We start from the raw sequence: 24,294 nt of genomic DNA on the forward strand, positions 1-24,294 counted from the left end.
TGTTCCATTTTGAGAATAAAGTTATGTGAATTGGATTGTCTGTATTCAGATACTTACATTTAGCAGGTTTCTAAGACTTACTTGTGGTAACTGATATGAGGAATAATTTACAATAATCATCTTATTTTGAGTATAATAAAATGTAATTATTGAAGAAATTATGGTGTGCTATATGGTTTCAGCCATGAATTTCTAAGATTGATGTCTTTGATGTTTCTGTCAGTGTTCTTTTGATGTTTTCCAGTCCTAAGTAATAGGTCAAGTTAAATAATGGAAATTGAATAAATCAAATATCTAAACTCTGTGACTACAGAGTTTTCTTTTAAAAATACTTGCAGCAATATTTGAAGTCATAGCTATATTACAGTTGTAAGATGTAGCATTTCGACTCTGATGCAAGTAATCTTAAGAGGCTGACTTGTTTTTTATCTGTTCCCAACAGAGAAAGAGAAAGGAAAGCCAGCACAAAGTTTTACATCTTCCTCTCTTCCCCACTTCTCCCTCTTTTTTTCTTTCCTGATGCTGTTCGGTCAAACTCATCTAAAGAAGAAGGATTTTGGATAGGGATTGGTTTCTATATTTTATTTTCCTAAGCAAGTATATAAGTATTCCAGAGTGTTTACCTATGTTGGTAGGAATGTTGTTGTTGAGGGACTCTACCACAGGAACGGGATCCTGATCTTAGGCAGTTAATGCTATTCTGTAAGATAATAAATTATGCTGGGCTACTAGAGATATAATCAAATTTTCTTATTCAGTTGGTTCAGCCAGTCATTCTGTTTGACTCAGGATTCCTTGCTGTGGGGAATTTTTAGTGTCCAGATGAAAAGTATGATTTTGATCCTGCTGCAGTAGAAGAAACTAGCAGAATTTGGACTGTACAAATAACTACATCTGTCACAGAAATTGCTGAACCTAAATGATAGCTGTGGGAGGTCATGCCTTTTTCTTTTGTATGTTGACCTCTTATGCTGTGGATACTATTTGGGGGTTGAAATCCATAATGAGAACACAAAGATCTGTAAATCTCTTCTCCCGCTGCATGTGCACGGCAAGTTTTTCATGATTCGAAGTGTGATATCCCTGTAGAAAAGTGAAGGGCTGGAACTGGAGAAGACTTGCTGTGTCTAACAGCAACCTACTGTTCTGCTGTTTCGGAGTCAGGCCCAGGAAGCAGAGCTGTGGGTGCTAACTCAGAAGTGGTGATCTCGTCAAATGTGTCTGGGCCAAAACCAGAAGGGTTCTCCGTTACACACCAGAAATTGGGTGTGCCACTTGGCTGTTGACTTTGTACTAGGACTCTAAATTGAATTATGTTTAGAGCAGCTCCACATTGTTAGATCAGAGAATGGTTGAGTTTGGAAGGGACCTCTGGAGGTCATCTGGTCCAACTCCCCTGCTCAAGCAGGGTCACCTAGAGCTGGCTGCCCAGGACTGTGTCCACGTGGCTCTTGTGTATCTTCAGGGATGGAAACTCCACCTCTCTGGGCAACCTGTGCCAGTGACCCTCACAGTGAGAAAGTATTTGTTTGATGCTCAGAGGGAACCTCCGGTTTTTAAGTTTGTGCCCACCGCCTCCGGTCCTGTCACTGGCCACCACTGAGGTGATCCTGGCTCTGTTCTCTGTGTACCCTCCCTTCAGGTATTTATATACCTGGATAAGATCCCCCTGAGCCTTCTCTTGAACAGACCCAGCTCTCTGTCTCTCCTTGCATGTGAGGTGCACCAGCCCCTTAATCATCTTTGTGACCCTCTGCTGAACTCTCCAGTATGTCCATGTCTCTCTGGTACTGGATAGCCCACAGCTGGGCACAGTTCTCCAGGTGTGCCCTCACCAGTGCTCAGTGGAAGCACCTCCCTTGACCTGCTGGCAATACTTTGTCTAATGCAGCCCTGGATACCATTAGCTCTCTTTGTGAGAAGGGCACACTGCTGGCTCATGTTCAGCTCGGTGTCCACCAGGACTCCCAGGTCTTTTTCTGCCAAGCTGCTTTCCAGCTGGGTGGCCTCCGCTGTATATTAGTGCCTGGGGTTGCTCCTGCCCAGGTGCAGGATAGGAATAAAGAAAGGAGAAGAAAAGCAGCTGTCGGGGGAGAGAGGTGTGAAGGTCTGTGAACCCCAGTAGTCTAGTGGAACTAAACAAGTTTGGGTGGGAAGAGGAGAAAGGCATGGCTTGCTGAAGAGTAAGAGACACTCCCTGTGGAAGACATTTGATATTCTTCTCTTGCTATTTTGAAGAGGTACAGTGAAGGGCTCTGATCTCAAATGATTTAGCTCTGAAAGCCTTCGAATTTAAGAATGGTGAAGATGGTATTCATCAAGATTGGTATCTTTGGAGGAGCACATGAATGAATTAAAAAGCACCCTTTTCTCTTGAAAGAGATTGGAGCAAAGAAGAAAAACTCAAGAGTATGCAAGGTGCTGGGGAAGCAATGGTAAACATGGTGTGTGTGCATTCTGCCTTAAAGAATAATGTTTGCATTTCTTCCAGCTACCAAGATTGTGTGCCAGAAGAAATGTAGAGTGAAAGCCATCTTACAGAGGGATTTTTCAGTCTCCACTAGTTAAGTGTTGGGAATCTTTCTGTGTATAAATGCATAAAAATGGAGGATTACTCATACGGTTAGCTTACCTATTCAGACTTGACCCATACCTCTCATTTGTGTTCCTTGCTTTAGAAGGTTTGAATGGTACTGCAAAACTTCTCTGAAGAAAAATGTTTATCTGTATTTTCTTAACCATATTTTATTTTAACCACCATTGGGGAAATAGCAGTCAAAACTCTTATAAATTCCCTAGAGAATAAATGGCAAATACAGGATTTGGGGACCAAAGACTGTTGTGTAGTCCATTCATAGATGCACATAATTTGTTATATGATTAAAAATCAGGTTAAATACAGGCTTCTGCAATTTTCCTTAACAGATGGCATTTCTGAGGTGAATTTCATACTATTAGTGCAGTAAGGGATGAGGTTTCTTACATGCTTTTTACTGAAGCATCAACCATTGGAGACACCACAGGGATCAGGTGAATCTCACATTGGTTGTGGCAGTTCTGATGTGATTTTTCTTATATTGGTTTGTAAATTGGAAATGTATTACTTAAGCAAATTATACGATCCTTTTTAACTGTTTTGATCACTTTTTTTTTTAAAAAAGGAAGGCAGAGTATAAGAATAGATAGCTTATCTGACTCATCATTTAAGTGTGTGTATATATATATAGGCACTATGATTTCTCGCTATTTTTAATACAATATATCGAAATAGCTCTTCTGAAAATAATTCTGTTGCAAATTTTCAATCTTCTCTGTGGTGTTGGTCTGAGGGGATGGATATAACAATATGGAAATCTCTAGTAAGAGATTATAATATTTTCATCCCTTAATTTGCAGAAAGGACCAAATGTTGCATTAGTTCAAATTTTAGTACACTGTACAAATCAACACTATCGGGCTCTTGTGTAGGAAAAATTTCTTCCTATTGTTTCTAGACTCAGCTGTTTACCTCTCCCTTGAAACTAATTTTAGCTCATCTAAAACATGCATATTTTTTATTTTTGTTTGTTTGCTGGTTTGAGGGGAAGGTGGGAGTGGGAGGTGGTTGTGATATTGGCATAGATTTAGCATTTACGGCAGAGGTAGTTTTCATCAATTTCTGACAAGGGAATCAAAGTGTTCTTTTTTGGAAGGAGAGATATTGCTTTTTCTTATAAATGATTGACTATTTTGTGGTAGTAGTCTTTATTTATTTGGCTCTCATCATGAAGAATAGCAAACTTATTCAAAATCTCAGTACATCAAAAATATGTCAATACATAAAACATAAGTACTATTCCATACTACAGTCTATGCAAAAAACTATGTTAATAAGATGTGAAGGTTGCACAGCTACGAAGTCAGAAAACATAAATGATAAGATTCTAGCAGCCACATTAACTGAGCCACATTTCACATCCTCTATATTTTATGAAATGCCTCTGACAACATAAATCAGAAAGAGAAGGTGCTATATATGTGCAACATGGCTCAGTTAATGTTGCTTTTGGAACCTTAACATCTATATTTTCTGACTGGAGAGTTTTTTAATCATGTAATCTTAGGTTTTTTACATTCTATTTTTTTATAGTTTCTCTTTTAAAAAAGAGAGGAAAATTGCCTTTACTAATAATGGGTTAGCTCGTGTTGCTTTGATTTAAGCTACAGCAAAAGGCAGTATATAGAGAGCACCTGATGACAGGTACATATTTGATGCCATATACATTGCACTGACAACTGGCATAATAGCGTTGCTGTGGACTTTTTGAGGAAAAGGGGACTACAGGCATGTGTTTGAAGTCCTGTCCTTTCTGTCCTGCACGTTAACAGTAGTACAGGGTATGACTGCATTGCAGACTGCAGCGTATTGTAAAGATACTTGAGCTACCTTTTTAGATGAACTGGCTTGTGTACAAGAAGCAGTCTTGTCTATGGGAGTGTGGAATCTCCCTCTGACCTAATTCACCCTTCTGTAGAGCATGGCAAATTAGCCTAGCACAGCTCTTGGTGTAGGCTCCTTCCAGTATCTGAGCTAGTTTGCAGATCTGTGTACTGCACTGCAGTCTTCAACATAGACATACATTTAATGACTCTGCAAAATCCACTACCTTGCAAGTTCTGGAATGGGGATTATTGTGCTCTGACACAGAAACACGCTTTTTATCCTTTTGCTTCCTTGCTCTGGGTCACAAGGTGGACCAGTATCAGGCTTAGTGTTAATATTTTAAAGGCTCTTAATAAGATTTTAAAGTTCATACTTCAGTGTAAAGGCAAGCAGTCTAGGAAAGACAGTAACATAGGTGAACGTTGTGACCAATGTATTGTCAAAAGGTCAAAGCTAAGTGATAAGGAGTAATAGAATTTGTAGAATGTATGAATAAAATGCCTTAGCATTAGGATTTCTGATTTACCTCTGATTAATAGCCTTGACATTAACACCCACCTTTTTACTTGGTTTCCCTTTTTTTTTGTCATTCAGTGAAAAGGACTTGTAGCCTCTGTTAAGACTGTGTGTGCACAAGCACGCAGGGGTTGGATGTGGTGGTTTGAGACAGGAGACCATGCTGCACTAAATGTGATAGAATTTTCCATTGAATGTGTGTCAGAGGATTTCCCTATGCTGTGTAGGCATATTATATAGGAACCACATTTTTTATAACTACGTGAAAGAGGGTTTGTCTTCCCGTATAACTTTGTATTCAAAAGTATGGAGAAATGCATGATTTGAATGTTTGAGGGAAAATACTTACATTTTGGTAGAAGGCTGGCTTTGGAAATCTAAGGACCAAAGCAGTAGATGTTTCAGAAAATCACAAGAATTTTATTTGAAGGTTTGATGGGAACTGTGTGACAGCTTGCTTTATAGTTACTAGTGAAATGACCACTGTAAAATCAAAAGAATTAAAGTGAAATTTGACTATTACGTTTTGTTGACTGAAAGAATGTGCTGGTGTGAAGTACTATGTGGTGGGGTTTTTTTCTTGGGAATCCTGCTCATTATACATTTTGTATTCTAATTTCTATGTAATTACAGTGTTATAGTTGCTGGGAAAGTAGAATGTTACTGCAGATTACATTTCTGAAGATGATGGTACTTGTTTCAGTGTTCAGGACTGTTTCTCAGGAAAGTGGGCCATTGAATCAGGTAGTGTCTCGCTTTCTTCTGACTGCCACACCTGCCTCTGGAGTTCAGATTTTTTTCTTACTGTAAGTAGGGCTTAATGCTAATTAGGCCAGACACATCCTTCCCCCCAGTTTTTATATCATGACACTGGTTGAAGACTTCTGAACTGTGCAGTTGCCTGCTAATGCCATTATCCAGGGTCTGACTTACTTTTTAGACACCAAGTAGATCGCAGGCAGAAGCGATGACCAATGTTACCAGGACTCTTCCCATGTAGTGAGCATGTCGTGGTGACTGGCATGTTCAGGTGGGTCCCAAAGTGACTTGGCAGAGCTTTTTGTTATAGGGGAGATGTAAAGTATCTTCCTTTATTGACAGGACTTAGCCATTAGGATGGCTTAAAAGTGCAGTAGCTGCATATTGCTGGTATTATTAGTGTACCCATGCTAACACACTAATTCTGTTACATTTTAATTTTAAAAATTATTATAATTAATGTAATGCTGTCTAATGATCCTTCTCCTTTGACGTTAGTTATGGATTATGCATGCAAAAATTGCTTAAAGCTTCTATTACTATTAAGGTATTACCTGGACAAAGAATGTCTGCCACAAGACCCCTTGTTCAAGCAAGAATTAAAGATTATGGGCAAAGTTACAGGTTTAATTGGATTTCTCCCACCTCTTCATTCTGGCTGCCAATTTTATTCTTCTTTTATACTTATCCTTTCTTTGTTCATGTTCAGAGTGGTTTAATCAGTGATGGTCAGTCATGCTACTCCCAAAATAATGTTATTTGTACTGTTCAAGCCAGATAGGAGGCAAAGTAATTATTACAGCTTCTGTGCTTGCCTAGAAATAGATTCAAACTTGGGTCTGATCTCTCTTGAACTGTCCCAAGAATGTGTGCGTTGCCACAGGCATGCTGAAGTTTCCCAAATTCTCATCTCCTGTGTTGTGTGGCCACAAAGAATGTGGGTGTGAGAGAGAAAGGGAGGGTTTACCTTAAGAACAGAGAGGATGCTTGGGTCATTCACTCCAAGCATTGTAAGTAATTGGCTTCAGATTTGTTTTGTTCTGGGGAGATTTTAATTAAGCTTTTTTATATGCTGTTTAATAAACATTTGTCCATAAGCGGTATCTTGTGATCCCCATCAGTAAAGCAGGAGGATTAATTTGCATGTTGTTGTTTGTTATTTATTTAAATAGCCACAGAAATTATACTGAGTGTTCAGCTAAGGCAACAGTGATGAGTCTCTGCACTGAAGAGTATAGCATCTGAAACTACATGTAGTGTCAGGATTTTTGTTGTGCGATTTTTTTTTTTTTTTTTTTTTTGAAATGGTTTAGATTCCAGGAATTTTGAGGAAACTTGCAATGTAAATAACTGGTACTTAAGGTCAGAAGAAGAACCCAGTACCCTTTTTTACACCAGTGTCTGGAAGCAGATTTCTAGGGAAGACATTTAAGAACTTGGAGCAATCTCCCAGCTTATGGCAATCAAGGTGTTACTGTGTCTTCAGGTTGTTTATATTTGTTTCTTAGTACGCCTCACACACCAAATTTTCATTGCTTTCTCAACAGACACAAAGACACAAATACGTACTGCAAAGAGGTGGTTAGAACATAGGCATGGCTGTATTGGGTCACATCAAGGGTTCATGCAGCCCCATATCCTGCCTCCATTGGAGGCTTTAATTGGATGCCCAGAGAAGAGTCAGAACAAAGCAAGCATGTGATACTTCTCCCAGTACTCTCCAAGCCTCCGGCTATTTTCAGTTCAGTGTCTTCCTGAGCCAGATGTGGCTCTATATATTTGGTAACCCTCAGAGGATGTGTCTTTTTGTGAACTTGTCCAGTCTTTCCTTGAGCCCACATAAACTTTCAGCTTTCAAAACATCATTTGGCAAGGAGTTTCAAACATCTGCTACCTCTGTGACTAGAGAACCTGTCTCCCTCATGTTTTGAAGTTTGCTTCTACCAGCATTTACCATTTAATGCCTCCTAATTGTTGTGTTGGAGAGGATGGTTTTGTAGCTTTCTATCATGTTCTTACTTCCTGCTCTCTTTTCCATACTCAAAAGGTTATATATTCTTTGTATGGAAACTGTTCCATACCTTTGATCATTCTTGTTGCATTTCTCTGAACCTTGGTGCTTTTGACCATTCCTAGTAAGTCCAAGAACTCTGTGGAGAGGGATTTTCCTCTGCAGAAGCTCTGTTGATGTTTCCGAATTCTGATCTTCATTCTTACCTGTTCTGATTTATCCAGAACAATCGCCAGTCCTTTATAGGCTGAAATTATGCAAATATCTGTCTTAAAAAAAAACCCCAAAAACAAAACAAAAAAAAACCCCACAACCAAACAAACAAAAAAACCCAAACATCCTCCAATTCTCACCTTCCAAGGCAGCCCCAGGTTAAAGGCTGTGTACCATCATTAGTAATTCAGCTATTTCATTCTTGAATTTGTTTAGACCTCTGGGGTGATATTGTGTGGTCTTGAGTATTTCTTACCATTCATTTGTCAGTTTGTTCCATGAGTAGTCCCATCAGATTCAGACACATTCATAGAGTTCCTCTCAAAAGAGGACTCCAGCATGGGAACCTCCCAAGATTTTTCCACAGTGCACACTAGTGCAAAAAATTTGTTAAGCTTCTCTGTGATGGCCGTGTTTTCTCTGAATCTCCTTTTATCATCACTTGGCACTTCAGGCTCTCTGGCAGACCTCCTGCTCCTGATGTGTTTGAAGAAATGATTCATTACTCATTTGATTCCCTTTCCTAGCTGTTCCTTCAGTTCTTTCTGGCCTGCTTCATTACAGTTGAAGTGCCAGAGTTTATAGTCTTTTCTGTTTTCCTCATTTGGACTTGATGTTGGCTTATTGAAGGATGCCTTTTTGCTTCTAAAAACCTGCGATGAGCCATGCTGATGTCCCTTTCCTCATCTCAGGTCTTTCTGAATAGGTGGTGAATATTGGTTCTGCGCTTTCCATGTGGTGGTTGTTAAGCAGCTTTGATGCTGCCAGTCAGATTTTATTTCTTGTAGCTGTCTGTTAGAACTTCCTTTTAACAAGCTTTCTCCTTTTTATGTAGTTATACTTTTTGAAGTTAAGCACAGCAGTAGTACATTCCTTGGTTTTCATTGTTCCTGTAGGGATGCTCAGTCTAACTGTGTATGGTCACTGATGCACAGTGGTTCTGCAGCTGTAGGATGTAGAAGTACATAATTCCTTCTGCTCAGGACTGAGCCAAAGTCAGTGGCTCCTTTTGCAGGTTCCCTAACCAGCAGCTCCATGAAACACCCTTTGGTAGCTGATACTTTGGTCTCTGTTTTGTAGTCCACTTCCTCAGTCTACATGAGAGGAGTTGAAATATCCTTCTACAGAATCTTGTAGTGTGCCTTTGCTGATCTCGCTCGGTGTGCTGCTGTCAGTGTTGCCATGTCCAGCGATGCCTGGTGGTCCCAGCACTCGCTCTTCCTGATCCAGCCAAGCTCCAGACCTCTGCTGCTTGGTGAGGTAGAGTTTTATTTTGATTTGTTTCAAAACTCTATGTAGCATATAAAGTTACTTCCTCATCAGCTGTCCTCCCCATGTATTTGTATCCAAGGATGGTGCAAAATAGTAATCTGCTACCTGTCTCCATTCTACCAGGTTGTCTGATAGGACTACTGCTAGTGCTTTTTTTTGAGTCTTGATGTTCCAGTGATGCAGTTTTTGTTCTACTCCCCCGCTTTGTGTAGAAGGCAATATATTGTTGGATTTTCTTCTTGCCACCCTATTTACTCTGCAGTCATCTGTGTGTCTGATCTCATTCTTTGATTCTTCTCAGTGTCTTCAGTTGATGACCCAGAATCTCCATGTCCTAATTTGTCGTAACAATGCCAAGCTTTTGAACCATGTGTTCTTCTAATCCCCTCTCTTCAGTTGAAAACTTAACTTTCTTGATCCTTAGGTATGAGTGACCTGGCTCCTCTATGTTCAGGGGAGCTCCAGTCATACTGTACAAGTATCTTTATTCTAGAAATACTCCTATTCTTGATGAATCCGATCTTTTGCTTTGTCACCAACCTGTCAACAGGGCATTCAGATTCTTTTTTTCTTCTTGTTCTTTCCAGAAGCCCATATTTTGCTGTCAGGATATCTTTCCTTTTCTTCCTAGCGTTACTGGGACCCAGATGGACTGCAACATAGGTTTTTCCTCAGCATTTCCTAGGAACCAGTCCAGGCTCTGTGACCTTTGCAGCTGACGGGCAAATCACCATGTGGTCTTCTGTCAGATCCCAGACTCCAGCTGTCTGTTTGCCTGATGATATTCCAACACACCCTTTTTAGTTTGCATTATAACAGCCTCATTTATGCATCAGCAGGGAGAAGGTATTTGTCAGAAAGGGTTGCTTTGGTCACAGAAACACCTAACTGCCTGTGAAATGATGGTGAAGGAAATGGGAGGATGAGTGCAGAAGTGGGGTTACAGTGCTGACCTTAAGAGTTAGCAAGAAGTAGGACTACCAACTTCTGGCAGAAGTAATAGGAGCAGATCAAGTTGTGATAGTAAAACCAGGCTAAACAGGGGTTTAAATTTGACTTTGTAGTATTATTATTATTGCCTAGCAAATAATGCTGTATTGTTGAATGAATACATTAAGTTAACTTTAGGTAGAACAGGTATGTGTTTACATGTTTAGTAAACAGATTTATCTGTGTATCAGAAACTCAGTGGGAACAGTTCAGAGATCAAAGCATTTCAGATGTGCTTAGTTGTCTGAGACATACTTGCTTAGGGCAGGGATGTGCAGGACCAACAGGAGGTCCATTCTAGAAGGGGAAAGTCCTGTGTTGCATCTGTCTTTCGTCTGAAATGGTACTAAATATCAGTGTTTGGGGAAAAGCATGGGTACCTAAAATTGGGGCAGTACAGACAAAATATCAGCAGTGTTGAAAGTGTGGTCCTTAAAATATCTCCAGAAAATGTCAGTGTATTCGTACAAGGCTTACAGACTAGACTGATGCAGAAAATTCTTCTGACATTGTAATAGACTTGCTTTTGGTTATAAATTAAATTCTCAGTACGTAATACATGTGCAGATTTGTGTGTTAATAGAACCTCTAACAAGTTATTTTGTGTTGTGCTGGTATTTTGTTTTTATTTTTTGAAAAAGATATATCTTAGTAGGGAGGAGATTGAGAGAGATTGAAGTTAACAAAACCAAAACCCTGCCAAACCCCAAGTTTTCTGTGTAAGGCTTAAACACACAAACACTAAAAACCTGAGGGTTGTGGGCAAAATATTTCACAAAAATTAGTACTTAATCACTAGGAGGAGAAGGGAAAAAAAAAAAAAAAAGAGAAAGAAGGCATTTTTCTTTCAATGTCTATTTTAGAGTTGTGCCTTTTTTCCACAATTCTACTTCTGGGTCAGCGCATTAGAACGATTCCTCTGTCAATTTGCCTCAGTAGTGTGCCCATGGTGAGCAAACATTTAAAATAACTGCTGCTGTATTTTAAGGCTGGGCATTATGGGATCGTGATGTTCAGAAGCATAGCATTTTCCTTAGAAGCTCTTCCTGAAAAGAGCTCTTCCTATAGAGAGCACTTGGGCTTTCTCCTCCTGCTCTGGCAAGAAGATCTAAGGGCTTCCATTAACTGCTGAGTAAAAGAGTAGGAGTGTTGGGTCAGGTGTATAGCTGAGGCTATCACTTTTGATCAGGTTGCCATACAGATGTGTGACATAGCTTGATTTCATGTCCTCCTGCCTCAACTCATGCCTTTGTTTTGCTTGGCTCTTCCAACAGATACCACCTCAGTATGGTCAGCAAGGTGTAAGTGGCTACTGCCAGCAGGGCCAGCAGCCGTATTACAACCAGCAGCCACAGCCTCAGCATCTGCCACCCCAGGCACAGTATCTGTCGCAGGCCCAGCAGAGGTACCAGGCTCAGCAGGTAAGCACCGTCCTCCACTACTGACAGTTGCCCTGGAGCTGGAAATGTCAAAATGATCTCTGTGAAATGAAAAAAAAACCCGACCCCTTTTTGAGAGAACAGTGTTAAAATTAAATAAACCTGGAATCAGACAACATCCTTCTGAAAAGTCTTTGAGGATATATACACAAATACATCTGCACACACTTTCAGGCTTTATTTTATATCGGTTTATTTGAATAAAGTCATCGTATATACCCCAGCAACTATTAATTCTGCTTTTAAAAAGAAGGAACAGTTTCTTGATTAGATATCGGTGGAGACCAAAGGTTTTGCTTGCTTTTGCTTTGTTTTGTTTTCCCCTCACAAGACAGACATTGTTGAGAGCTCCTGCATCTAACATGGTCCTATTTTGATTTTCATGTTATTTAATTTGAGGATACATGAGGTCAAGGCGTTTTGGAGCTGCTTTGTCAAGGGAACTTCTTAAGAGATATTTTTAGTTGATATTACAGCTATTAATTTGAATGTTGTCAGTTTGCACATCCAGTTAGTGAAACTGCATAATTCATTATCCATTGCTGTTCTTGAATTGTGCTTTATACGTTAGCCATTAAAATTCAGTTGAAGTGATTCTGTTTTTAACTAAGATCAGAAGTGACAGTGTATGGGTCTGCTTCCAGGAGCTTGAGAAACACCCGGATTTTAGATACTGAACAAAATGGATGTGCATAGCTGATGCAGCTGAACATGTAGGCTCAGTTCTGTCTGCAGTCTCAGCTCTGTTAATCACAGAGAGGTGATCTGGAAAGAGAAGGATGAAACTAAAGCATGCTCGCCATCCTGGGAAATCTAACAAAAGTGAGTTGCTCAAGACTGGGTATCAGTGGAAGCATCAGCACTTGCTACAGATCACTGGGGAATTCTGTCAGGCATGGTTGATTAACATTTTGGGATAATGCTGGTGCAATGTAGAAATCTTAGCTTGAAATAAAAATAGTGTGTAAAATAAACTAACAAAAGATGCCATAAGTAGCAATGATACAGGAGGCTCCCCTCCTTTGATTTTTAAAATAAAGCTATGATAATTTCACTGTGTAATTACATGCTAATTTTTCTTCATCTACATTTTAAAATTCCATTGAGAATTAACTTTTTTCATTAAAATGCTGGATGGTTTATGAAATAGAATTCTTAATTGTATCTATGATACTCTTGTAAATGTCACCACTTTCCATCTTTTGGATTATATGTAACTGCGACTTTAAAGACTGCAGTTGTGTCTTTAATTTTCTCCCTTTTTACTTTAGCATTAAATGCTTGATTTCTCTATGACTTGAAAATACCGTTCATAAACATCTTGGTGAAGTCTTAGCAGATAAAGTCCTAGTAATACAGACTATGAGATAGAAGAAACACAGCTGCTCTAGTGTCTACATATCACAGTTTGTGAAATTGAAATGGGTTTTTTGCTGCCTTGGACTCATCATATTTTAAATACTGTCAGTTGAATGGATTGAGTAGTTCAGTTTTAAAAAAATATACAAAACATACCAACTATACAGGACATAGGAAATAAGATACTGATTTATCTGTTGATATATGTTCCAATTATATAATTTGCTATCATAGCCAGTAAAGTGGATGTTTGTGCATTGAAGTGAGGGGTGTCATAGAAGAGAATAAAGACAAAATGAGAGTAGAGCCGTCCATGTATTACGGACTTCAAAGAACTGAGGTAAAGAGAAAGGCAAGGACAGATTTACAAGAAGATACAAGCCTTGATGTAGCCAAATTTCTTGAGGATTTGAGGGTACATTGAAGAAGTGTCTAAACCCAGACTCCAATGGTGATACAGGCATCTTAAGGCCAGTAGGCACTTCTGTCTGAATCTGCAAATTCAGATGATAAATTAGGTCCTCAACCTCGCCAGGAGAAGTTGGACCAGATAATCCTTGAAGTCCCTTTCAACCTGGTATTCTGTGATTCTCACCAACTCAGCCTTGCGGTTGGTAATCCTTTGTGTGAGAATTGCACCTGCAATTCTTTGTAGTTTGTGAATGACTGGTTGGTTATCCTGTTCTTCAGCAGTGATCAGCCTCTTAAGTTTTGAACTCTGATCCCAGGTTCTGAATTACAGAGGCTTTTCCTGGAGTATTTCTGTATAGATGGGAGTATTTAATATAAATAATAAGTGGTCCTTAACACCTTGGGACATGCTCCTTTTCCCCATCTCCAGATTGCTTCCATGGCTCCTCTTCCCCCTGTCTCAAGAAGGGTCATGGGGTGATTACCTCCTCTCTCATCTTTCTCTGTAAAACCTCACCACTGTGTTCTTTACTATTCATTGGAAACTACTAATCTGGAAAACAAATTCCTAAAACAAGAAGTTGAATTCTACACTTTTGGCACTTCAGCAGCAGTGTTTTTTCTCTGCTGAGGATGCATAGTAGAGTTTCTGTCAAGTGGCATCTAGTGTATAATACAAAATTTAATACTAGGATAACAGAAAAGTTGGGCGTGTACATCAAATTCTGCTGCCGAGACAGAAATTTTAAAAATCTGTGCTTGTTTAAGCATACGTGTCTCTGCTTATATGAGACTGATGCTCTTATAAAAATAATTTAAAAATTAGAGTTTAGTTGATTAAAATTTTAGCAAGAGAAACAGGAGTAGGTATTTATCATTTTAGGAGTTTTAAGGGCAGAGTTAACTGAATTCGAGATATTGGGCAGCCTTACAAAGAGCAGGCGCAAGGGAGATCTTACTGCTATTTACAGCTACCAAATAGGAGAGTATGCTAACCTAGAAAACAAATACCTAACACAAGAAGTTGAATAGAGTCACTCCTCTCAGAGGTGTGTACTGGAAGGACAAGAGGCAGTGGGGACAGGCTGGGACAAGGGAAGTTGCAACTTGGTAAAAGAAACAAATCCAAAATTACCGTGGGGGTTTTCAAACACAGGAAGGGAGTCCAGAGAAACTGGAATCTCCATCTTTGGAGATCCTCAAAATTCAACTAGACAAGGCTGCCAAACACCCTGTTGTCACTAGACTTGCTTTTAACTGGAGGTTTGACTACATGACCTCTCTTCAAATGTCAACTTACGTGATTCTGTGTTGCTGTGATATAATATAGGCTTTACATACTCTAAATAGGATTTTAAAATAAACTACAAATCATATAATACCTGTTGCACCAGTTGGTGCGTCTTTATTATTTCTACTCTTGAAAATATCTCTACATCCTGTTTATGTAATCCTGTCAATTAGAAAACTGAGGCTGTCTAGGTCATACAATCTGTCATCCTTTCTGTCTTCTATCTTTAGTTTTGCTCTTTCCGTATTGCAAATGAATTTCCTCCATGTTTTCAATATGCTTCATTAGTTATTTTCTTATATTTTTATATTGATTTTGTTCTTCTTTGCACTCAGCATTGGTGCAGAGTCCCAGTTTTGAATAGTTACAACTTTGAGGAATGTATAAAGTCAGTTGTTACAGGATGTTGGCCTCAAGAACTAAAGCTGGCCTCTGAAGGTGTTTTTGCCTCATGCAGGTTAGCCAGAATTATGGGAAAATGTTAGACTAAAAGTGTTTTTCATGGGGAGTGTGGTTGGATCATGATACAAGAGAATATCACTCTAATAATACTGAAGTAGTTCATGGTAGCCCTAGCTGTGGATCAGGACACTACTATTCTGGTTGTTCTCCAAGTAGGTAAGAAAAAGGTGGTCTTTGCCCCAAAGAGATTACAGGCTGATGCCTGATGGACTGGAAGCTGAACTTGCTTTTGTATGAGGGGTGAAGCTGTGAAGTGAAGTTTCACGCTCTGTTTTAGGATAAATAAGCCATCTCCATGATTACCACCTTTTTGAGGTGAGTGTGATTGAACTGGTTTTACTGCAGGTTGGAGAAGAGAGATGCTGGGTTGGGGAAAGGAGGCTTCTCAGTAATTTGCTTCCTTTTCCCTACTGTATTTTCTTTATTTCCCTTGTAGATTTATGTCAATCTACTTATTTTCAGCTTGATAATCTCCAAAACACTGTATATACTGGATGGGTGATAGACTTTTTCTTGCCACCAGTTTCCTTTTATGTAAAACCCTGTAGTATGATGTACTGGATATTCTGTTATGGGGAGAAAACTGATACGGAATTTTATATGGATGATGTTTTATTTTTGCTCTTTTAGACATAATGTGAGTAAGCTTCTGCAGTCAGGTATAACTCTTAGTGTTGTGCCTTGGGATTAGTACTCATCTTCATTTCTCACCTGAATTCAGTATGCAATTTTGTCAATAAAAGTAAACAGATAAAATAATTTCTGGGACTCTTCCAGTGACTTGTGACTTTCCATTCTTCTAATAAGCATAGAGGGGAAGGAAGAGAATTAGATTTATTTGAATGTTTGAACTGTAAGTTGTTTAGATCTTTGTTAAATTGATTGCACGGTGGGCAGAAAGGGAGTTTCCTAAGAGGTGATTTGATAGTAATGCTGCCATAGTTTACTATAGAGCCATATTGTAAGCCGGCATCAGTCATCCCCTCTTCATATCAGGAGCCTGCTGTGTAAAAACCATTAAAGAGAGAGCTTTGTTTTAAGCAAATTTATTGTAGTAGCAGATTCATTGATCATTAGATATTGCCAGTAGATGTAGATACTGCCTTTTTTTTTTTTTTTTTAAACTTCTTTTTACCTTTACTGCTCTTTAAAAGAAAAAAGAGAAAGAAAGATGTGCTACACTACTACAGCGTTGCCCTTGGCAGGGTTTTTCATCTTGAAATGGCATATAAATGAATAAATGCTTCAGTTGTTTTTGCAGTTCTAAATCTTTTTCCATAAGTAGAAGTGATATTTTGCTCAAGAATGTCATGTAATTGCAAACTTAAACTGTCATCATTAAACATTATTTTGTTAAGATAGTGTGATGTATGTTTTGGGTTATTATGCTTTCCAACTGGCTTTTAAACAGCCATGTTTATATATTGTCTTGTTTTATGTAGCATGTGTTCATATGTATTGAGATAGGATCGTGCCTTTGAGGTTTATTGTGTTATTTTATGAGTTGGGGCCATATTACTTTTTGACAGATGAAATGGATCTGCAAAATAATTATGGTCTCACTCTTAGTTAAACAAAAATAGTGATTTTTTTATTCTATACCTGCTACTGTTATCCTGAAGTCATCCTTTGTTTTACATGTTCCTTGAAGCTTTCTGCTTGCAAGTTTCCAGAATAGAGTGGGATGATGCTAATCCCTTTTCTCACATGGAGGCATGAGGTTAAAAGAGGAAAAAAGTGTGGCAGGTCCTTGAGATGGGACATGCATGTGCACTTTCCTGGGGCGTTGGTCTTCCCGGTTAACAGTGTCCACGAAGACGCTCTGTGTGTGTATTTTTTACATCATTCCCTTATGGTTACTATGTTTTTTTAAAAATGCCTTAAAGGAATAGTCAGGTAGTTCAGGCTCAGTCTTCGGTCTGTTTTTATTTAAAAGGAGAAAATGTTTTATTAACAAGCAAACAAACAAGACTCCCTCACTGTCAAGTTTTATTTAAATGTTCTAAAAGCTGGCCAAAACCTTGTTTCTTCCTCCCTGCCCCCCACTATAATACCTTAACTACTGGTATTGGTGATTTTTTTTTTTTTTTTTTATGCAAGTTGTCATAGGACCAATAAAGAGTAGACTAGTGAGTGTTTGGGTTTTTTTGTGTGGGTTTTTTTTTTTTTTTTTTTTTTTTTTTCCCTGAGAGTGGCCCAGGAATATGAATGCAGTTCAGGCCAGTCGGAATTTGTGAATCATTATAGTAGCCCTGTGCAGAAAGGCACCCAAAGCAGGAAGGCAGCATGTGTGACAAGGTGGGGTGATCTCTGGTGTCTCCTCAGTCAGTCTTTCCAGGCAGAGAGCTGGGGACCACTGATGCTCCTGCAAGGGGCTATGGCTTCTCTCCATTTTCCTGAACTGGGATCAGTAGAGGCCACACATTTCAGGTTTGTTCGCAAACTGGTGACAATGGTTTGAATTAGTCTCAGTCACAAGCCTGAGATAGTGATGAGAATGTTCTTGCACAGACATCTGCTTCTAGTGTTGAGTCAGTGCAAGGTAGGACAGATAAAACATTCCCCGATTTGAAACAGTCCTTGAAAATGTGAACAAAATGTGAAACTAATTAATCTGTTTTCATGTCCAAGCTGTATGACTGTCATGAAAACAGAACAAATTGTATTGTGGCAAAATGCATCAAATTATTAAAGTGATTTTGGTACAATGAGGATGAAGTCTTGTTTTTAAATCCAATGTGAGCTGCTAAAGTTCTTTTAACAGTGTAATAAGCAGCATGTTAATTAACATTGCCAAGCTGTTTTGGGGTGTAACACTGTAGAAAAATACTGTTGTTAAGTTAGGAGTAGTTGTGTTTCATGCAAATACCAATTCCTTAGTAATCGTAATACAGACCATACTCCAAATTTAAGTTTTATACCTCAATGCAATTACTCTTCTAAATAAAATCTTCACTCTTAAGTTACTAGGAACTGGCACAGAATTAACAGTTGACTGTACTGTAGTTTAGTCTCAAATCCTGCAGAATTTAATTTAAGCTTCTTTAAGAAATAGCATACAGCTGCCCATGGCTTAAAGTTGTAATAAAAATCGTTTGTCCTTCTGTTCTTCTAACTTTTGTGTCTGTAATCATCTACTACTAGATGAGTGGTTGCACTTAATATTTGTTGTGTTAAGAACCACAGGATATCTGGGAAAGAACAAGCTTGTGTGTTAATCTGACATTTGCTGCCAGGCATATAGGAAAGCATTCTTTGTGCAAGTTGACTATTACAGTTATATGAGAACTCAGTCATATTTAATGTTCAGAAGAGATTGTTGCCTGCCATCAGCAGCAGTGGCTGACACCACTGCTGGTTGTGTACCGTAAATCCTTCATGGCTCCCGCCATCTCAGCAATGGAGGTGCCTAGTACCTGGTGTATGTTCACGCTGTCTTGAAATGCTGGGCTTGGTTTTAGCTTAGAAGCAATTATTTTCTTTCCAGGGTAAAGAGGTATGAGGGAGAAGTATTCCTTTAAACCATTCAACCCAAAATTCATGGCACTAAGAGCTTTTGCTTCTGAGGTGTGCTTGTTGGTTGATTTTTAGAAACCAGGGCTGCTTGTATGTTGGGAGTAGACGCATACCTAAGGAAGCACAGGGGTGAAGATTCCCGTAGACTTACACATACATCTGCTGGCTTTCCCAGCCTCCTTTCTGTGGGACCTGAAATTAGAAACAAGGAAAAACAGCAGTGTAACTTTTTGTGAAGGCATCTGTTTTGGTACGCTTGAACCTTTTGTTGCCAACCTACTTCAGAGAGATCAGATAGATATCAGAAGGCAGAGTGCAGTCTTGACTTTTTGCATCTGTAATAAAACTTGACTGGAGGAGGGAAGGGGAGCAGGATTTCAGCAACTGACTTCTGAACTCACGCTCCGTGACTTAAATTTTGGCTTCTAGACAAGCCACCAGTGACCAGCACCTCTGAAAGGCAATTGTCACCTTATCTTGCTGAACACTGAGGTGATTTAAAAACAAACTGTTCAAATACTTAGGAACTGTACTGATCTTGTGCATAAAACTAACTTACCCTTTTTTTAGCCTTCCTTAAGCATTTGATGCCTTCAGAAAGGACAAATGAGGTTTGAACCTGTGTAGGTTTAATGAACACTTAACTGATTGAAGACTTTGCCAGTTAGATTTCTGCTTTTATAGTCTTATTTCATAATCACAGTGCTGCTATAATAGCAAATAAGTGTTAAGCATATGGCTGTTTATCTATGTGGTGGAGGTTACTTGCTCAGCTCAGGAGTTCAGTGAAGCCGTGACTCCTGTTGTGCTACATCTTTTCCCAGTAGTGGGAATAGCTGATTATTGTCCATTTGGGGAATGCTCTGTTTGCTCAGCATTGCTTATATCATTTCAGAAAATGTGTCAAACCTTTCTTTTTCCCTCAGTGATTTGTATCTGTATTTATAAGATGATAATAGGTGCTAGCTTTATCAGACTTGGAGAATGATCTTCCAGAGCCAAGTAGCTAGCAGGAATAGAGTCAGGCAGAAAAAGCAAGGATAATTGTCTGTAAACTCACACCTGAGCACGAACACAAAATTGAGGGCATAGCATGGAGCAGCACTCACAGCAGTGCAGGCTTATTTTTGCTGAAGGCATGTTGACCATACCCAAAAAGATTCATTCGGATTTTGAGAAGATTTTCTCAGCCCTGTTATTTTAAAATGAGCGTTTACAGACATGGTGATCAATTTAGCCAAATAAAAATAAACTCCAATCTACTAGGTCAGAAGCCTTTAAAGTTAGCACGTATAGTTACCCCTTACATATATCTGTAGTAACTTGGAATTAAGTGATATTACTGGGAAAGGAGAAGTATTGTATCTTACAAAGTGGTACTACTGTTTATGTATAAAGTGTAGCAAGCTTGTTTATGCTTCTGTTTTATAATCTTCCAGAGGGCTGTCAGTGAAAGTATTTGTTTGCCTCTGTGTTGTCTTAACAATTGTATGGCACCTTCAGTGTAAAGTTTGCTCATTGTAGTTAAACATTTTCCCAGCCTGAATGTTATTCTGCTGTGTTCATCTCTTAATGGTTTTCCGTCGAAAGTAAGCTTTTCAAAATTCCTCCTTCAAACTGCAAATGGAAGGTCAGCTTCCTTCTTCTGAGAAACCAGCAAGTGAGCAGGCATCTGCTGCTGATGGGGGTTTGATGGTATCTGGCTGGATAGTCAGAGGAGATGGGTCAGAGCATACTGCAAACCTGTTTGGCAGGAATGCTCATGACCACGTGTACCCTGCTGGTTTTCAATTTTTATTACCGTGTTTTTGTATCATTCTAAACCCAGTAGACATATCGCAGCTCTTGTGCTTGTAAGATGAGCAATGCAGAAAAGCCCGAGTCCTGATGACATTTTTCATGTACTAAAATGAAGTTAGCATACAGTATCATAAAGAAACTCTGGCAGTAACAGCTTCCTTTCAGCCAAATTGGAAAGAGAGGAAATTTAATCTGGGGGGAAGAGGGAAGTCCTGTTTCACTCCTTTATTTTTAAGTGATCAGTTATTTACATGCATTCATTTGGTAGATTCAGTGGGCTATGGCCCATGCCTGTAACAAAAATCTCTGCAAAGCATTCTAGTGTAAAAGGTGAGAACGCTGAATCATTTTTTCAAACTAAAAACTTCAGTGTTTATAAGTAAATAATCTTGAAAGGAAACATTTTCCATCTCAACTACAAAAACTATGTAAAATCTTTTGTGGACTTAGTATGTTATGCTTAGAGAAAAGTCTCTTCAATGAGTTTAGAAATACAGTAAAATACACGTGTTCAAATGTAGTTCTCAAATCATTGGCTTGGCTTTGATTCACAAAGTATTACTGTTGTTATGATAGAGGTATTATTTAAAGTTTCTAAATTCTGATTTCTCTCAGTATTTAAATCACTGAAGGTTAATTAAAACAATTCTTTATTTTGCGATTGCTTGGGAATATTAACTTCACAAAGCCTGCATTAAATCAGTGAAGTGATAGAATTGCATTTGTTTTATAAAATAAGTCTATAAGAGCAAAGACAAAGCCATTTATAGTTCAGTGCCATTAATTGCTTGGCATTTGGATATTAGTGTAGGAGTCCATTAATAAACTTGATAGTAAAACTGTTGGAATGTACGCTGATAAAAACTATTTTGTTTTGGGAGATTAGTGATCAGAACTATTGTTGCTCCCCTTACCACTCTCCTTATTATTCAGTGATGATTTTATTTTACTGTTATTCTGAGAGCAAACTTAATATCCCAGAAATAATTTTATCTGTACCTTTGAAATTTAGCAGTAAGTTAAACAGAATAGTGAGTTTATCAAAAGATACCTGATCATATAGTAGCCATTTACTTTATGATCCATTAATCTGATGACTGATCATAGGCAAAGTTGTCTACACAAATGTTTTAGAATATAAATGCACAAATCCTGTTTAAGAAAAAAAATAAAATGCAAATAGTATTTTACTATGAATTAAGTGATGAAGTTTCAAAGTCTGAAAAGTACTAATAAATCTGAGTGGTAGGAGTTTTTTTGGTTTGTGGTGTTTTTTTGTTTTGGTTTGGTGTTTTTTTGTGTTCTGCATGAGCAGTATGTATTCCAGATTTCAGTGGTCTTGTAAATTACAGCTCACTGGCCAGCTGCAAAACAGCAATATTCTCTTATGGCCTTTAAACTAACACACATTATTTTCCTCAAAGGTAGGGAAAATAAGTTTGTTAATATTTCCTGGCATAAAATTTACCACTGTATTTTTTTTGACTGCCTGTATTTTCTTTAATAATTGAAGATGTTCAGTGTACATATATTTAGTTTTATTTTCTGTATTTTGAATTGAGATTTTGTTGTTGAGACAATGTATTATCTGAATATAGGTCAGCATATATTCATTATCCTTTCCAGTTTCCCTTTTTACTGCATTTCTCTCCTGCTGTAGTAGGATTTAGAATAGATTTTGGAGCATGCAGCTGAAATCTTACAGGGTGTTTTAGTTGTTGCAATCAGATATGGACAACAAAGAATGAAATAACAAATCAAAGTAAATATGGTACCACTTAAACAAGTTTACCTTTACATGTTGACAAAACTGCTTGATGTTTTTGTTGTGGGAGAGGAGAACAACTGTTGGTCTAGGTGAGCTGTCCTTCAATAAATCAAGCTCGGCAAGATCACAGCCTCTCGCTTCAGGTCTTTCTCGCGCTTCTCCTGGATTGCCAAGTACCCATCTTGGATATCTTCCACATGCATGTTTTTAGATAGAAAATTAAATAACTAGCTGTATGTGTTTGGGCTTTGGGTGTCTGCCTACAGAATTCGTAAAGATCATGCTCCTTCACCCTCATGAAAAAGGAGGGGTTTATTGTTGCTTTATTACCTAGCAGTCCTTTACCAACTTTTAATGAAAGTCACTGTTTTTTCATTGCTGTATTAAAGAGTAGTCAGTGGTGTGATCTTGGAGTTTTGAGTTTTTATCACATCATTCACTTGTTCTCCACTACCCTACATCCTCCCCCTCCACCACTCCAGACACCAGCCCAGTTGGGAATGCTTCCTTTTGAAAAAATAGTGGTTGTGGTGATGGTAGTGAAGACTTTTCTACCTCAAAGATTAAAGAAATCATTTGCTGCAGTTGGTTTAAACTGTTGTATTTTGCAGTCAGTTGAATTGCGTCTGCTGGTGGGTGCTTCCTTCTGGAAATTATTGTTCTCTTTCTGTAAATTATTGTTCTCTTTCCACTTCTTGGACCAAGATATTTTTCCACATGGTGGCTGGATTTAAAGAGTGTCGCAGAGGTACTCTGTCTTCACAGGCTGCAGAGAAAAAGAGGATGGGAATGCAACTGGTTCTCTATCTCCAGTAGCCCTAAATGTAACACGTTAACCCTCTCACATACCGAAAAATTGTTAACCAAATCAGTAGAGACTAGCTGAGAAAACCTTCTTTGACAAAATTACTAGAGACGACTTTGCATCTGAGCTTCAATTCCTTCTCCTATGATTCTGCTGTTGATAAAATAGCAGTAAACCTCATTTCAGTAATTTCTTTTAAAAAGACCTCCATGGTCAAGTATTAGGGAATAAGTTAACAGGTGTCACTGGACTGTGATATAAATGTTGTCTGTAACATAATATAGCTTTATATTTGAGGAGGGTAGGAAACAAACCCACAAAACAAACATCACCATTCTGGGTTTTTTAATGTGACCTCAGTGATGTCTTGGGTGTTGCTTGCAACCCTTCCTCACAGATTGTGGGTTTGCATGAGCCTTTAGATGAAGTCCAGGCTTCTGCCTCAAAGCACAGTTACAGACGCACCCCTAAGAAGATGGTGAAGAGATGTTTCCCAGTCTCCAGTGAGGAAGTCTCATCCTTCTCATCCTTGGGTACCTAGCTCGATTAGCCGAGAGGTAGCAGCTGCTCTCCGTGCAGCTTTTCTCTTTATTCTGTAAGCTGGCTTCAGGCTTTCAGCTCTGCTGTAAGCTGCGGGCAGTGCTCTGACCTCCTTTTTGCCAGCGAGCCGTATGCTTGGGAGAGCTTCTGCAGCAGCAGCAGGCAGTCTGGGGCAGGCTGCTGCCCTCTGGGCCAGAGAGTCACCCAGCTCCCCTCTTCTGCAGCAGCTGAGTTGAAAGAAATGGCAGGTTTTAAATCCTGCCCCTCCTGCATTTTGTTGGGTTTAGCTCTTTCTTCGGGGTGCAGAGCTGTTTCTCAGCCCACCCTCGTGTCTCGGGTTTGCTGAAGAGTTGTGTTCCTCACGGAGTTTTAGGAAGGACTAGTGTGACAGGGCAGGATGCTGGATCTCACAAAATCTGTAAGTCGTTATATTAACGTGGTGGTCAGTCCCAAGTGACTGTAAAGAATAGGACATGTAAAACTGCCGGGGCTCTTTTTCTTTCTTTTTTAAAAATAAAGTTTTGTCAGTGAAAGTATGGGCAGGGAGAGGAAGGAGTGGGTGTAGAAAATGAAAGCATGGTTGGACTGCCCAGCCTTTTAGGGTTTTTTAGGAAGAGTCCAAAAAGCTCTATAAACATGGGAAGATTCATGGAAATAAAATGCTTGTTTTACCCCTTGTTTCCAAGTTATATTTCTCAGATTATCTCTTCAGCTTCTCT

The 24,294-nt window shown here is 38.9% G+C and overlaps 1 protein-coding gene across 6 annotated transcripts in view; it reads left to right on the plus strand.

Annotated features, from left to right (window-relative positions):
* Positions 1-24,294, plus strand: part of ARID1B (AT-rich interaction domain 1B) — a 332,937-nt gene that overhangs the window by 70,326 nt on the left and 238,317 nt on the right. For all 6 annotated transcript variants that reach the window (XM_033011608.2, XM_033011610.2, XM_033011612.2 and 3 more), the window contains exon 3: positions 11,459-11,605. In XM_033011608.2, the coding sequence (XP_032867499.2) occupies positions 11,459-11,605 (147 nt within the window). The remainder of the gene's footprint in view (positions 1-11,458; positions 11,606-24,294) is intronic.

Source organism: Tyto alba, unplaced genomic scaffold (assembly GCF_018691265.1).
Source record: "Tyto alba isolate M040663 unplaced genomic scaffold, T.alba_DEE_v4.0 Super-Scaffold_22, whole genome shotgun sequence".
In the NCBI taxonomy this organism is placed as follows: Eukaryota; Metazoa; Chordata; class Aves; order Strigiformes; family Tytonidae; genus Tyto; species Tyto alba.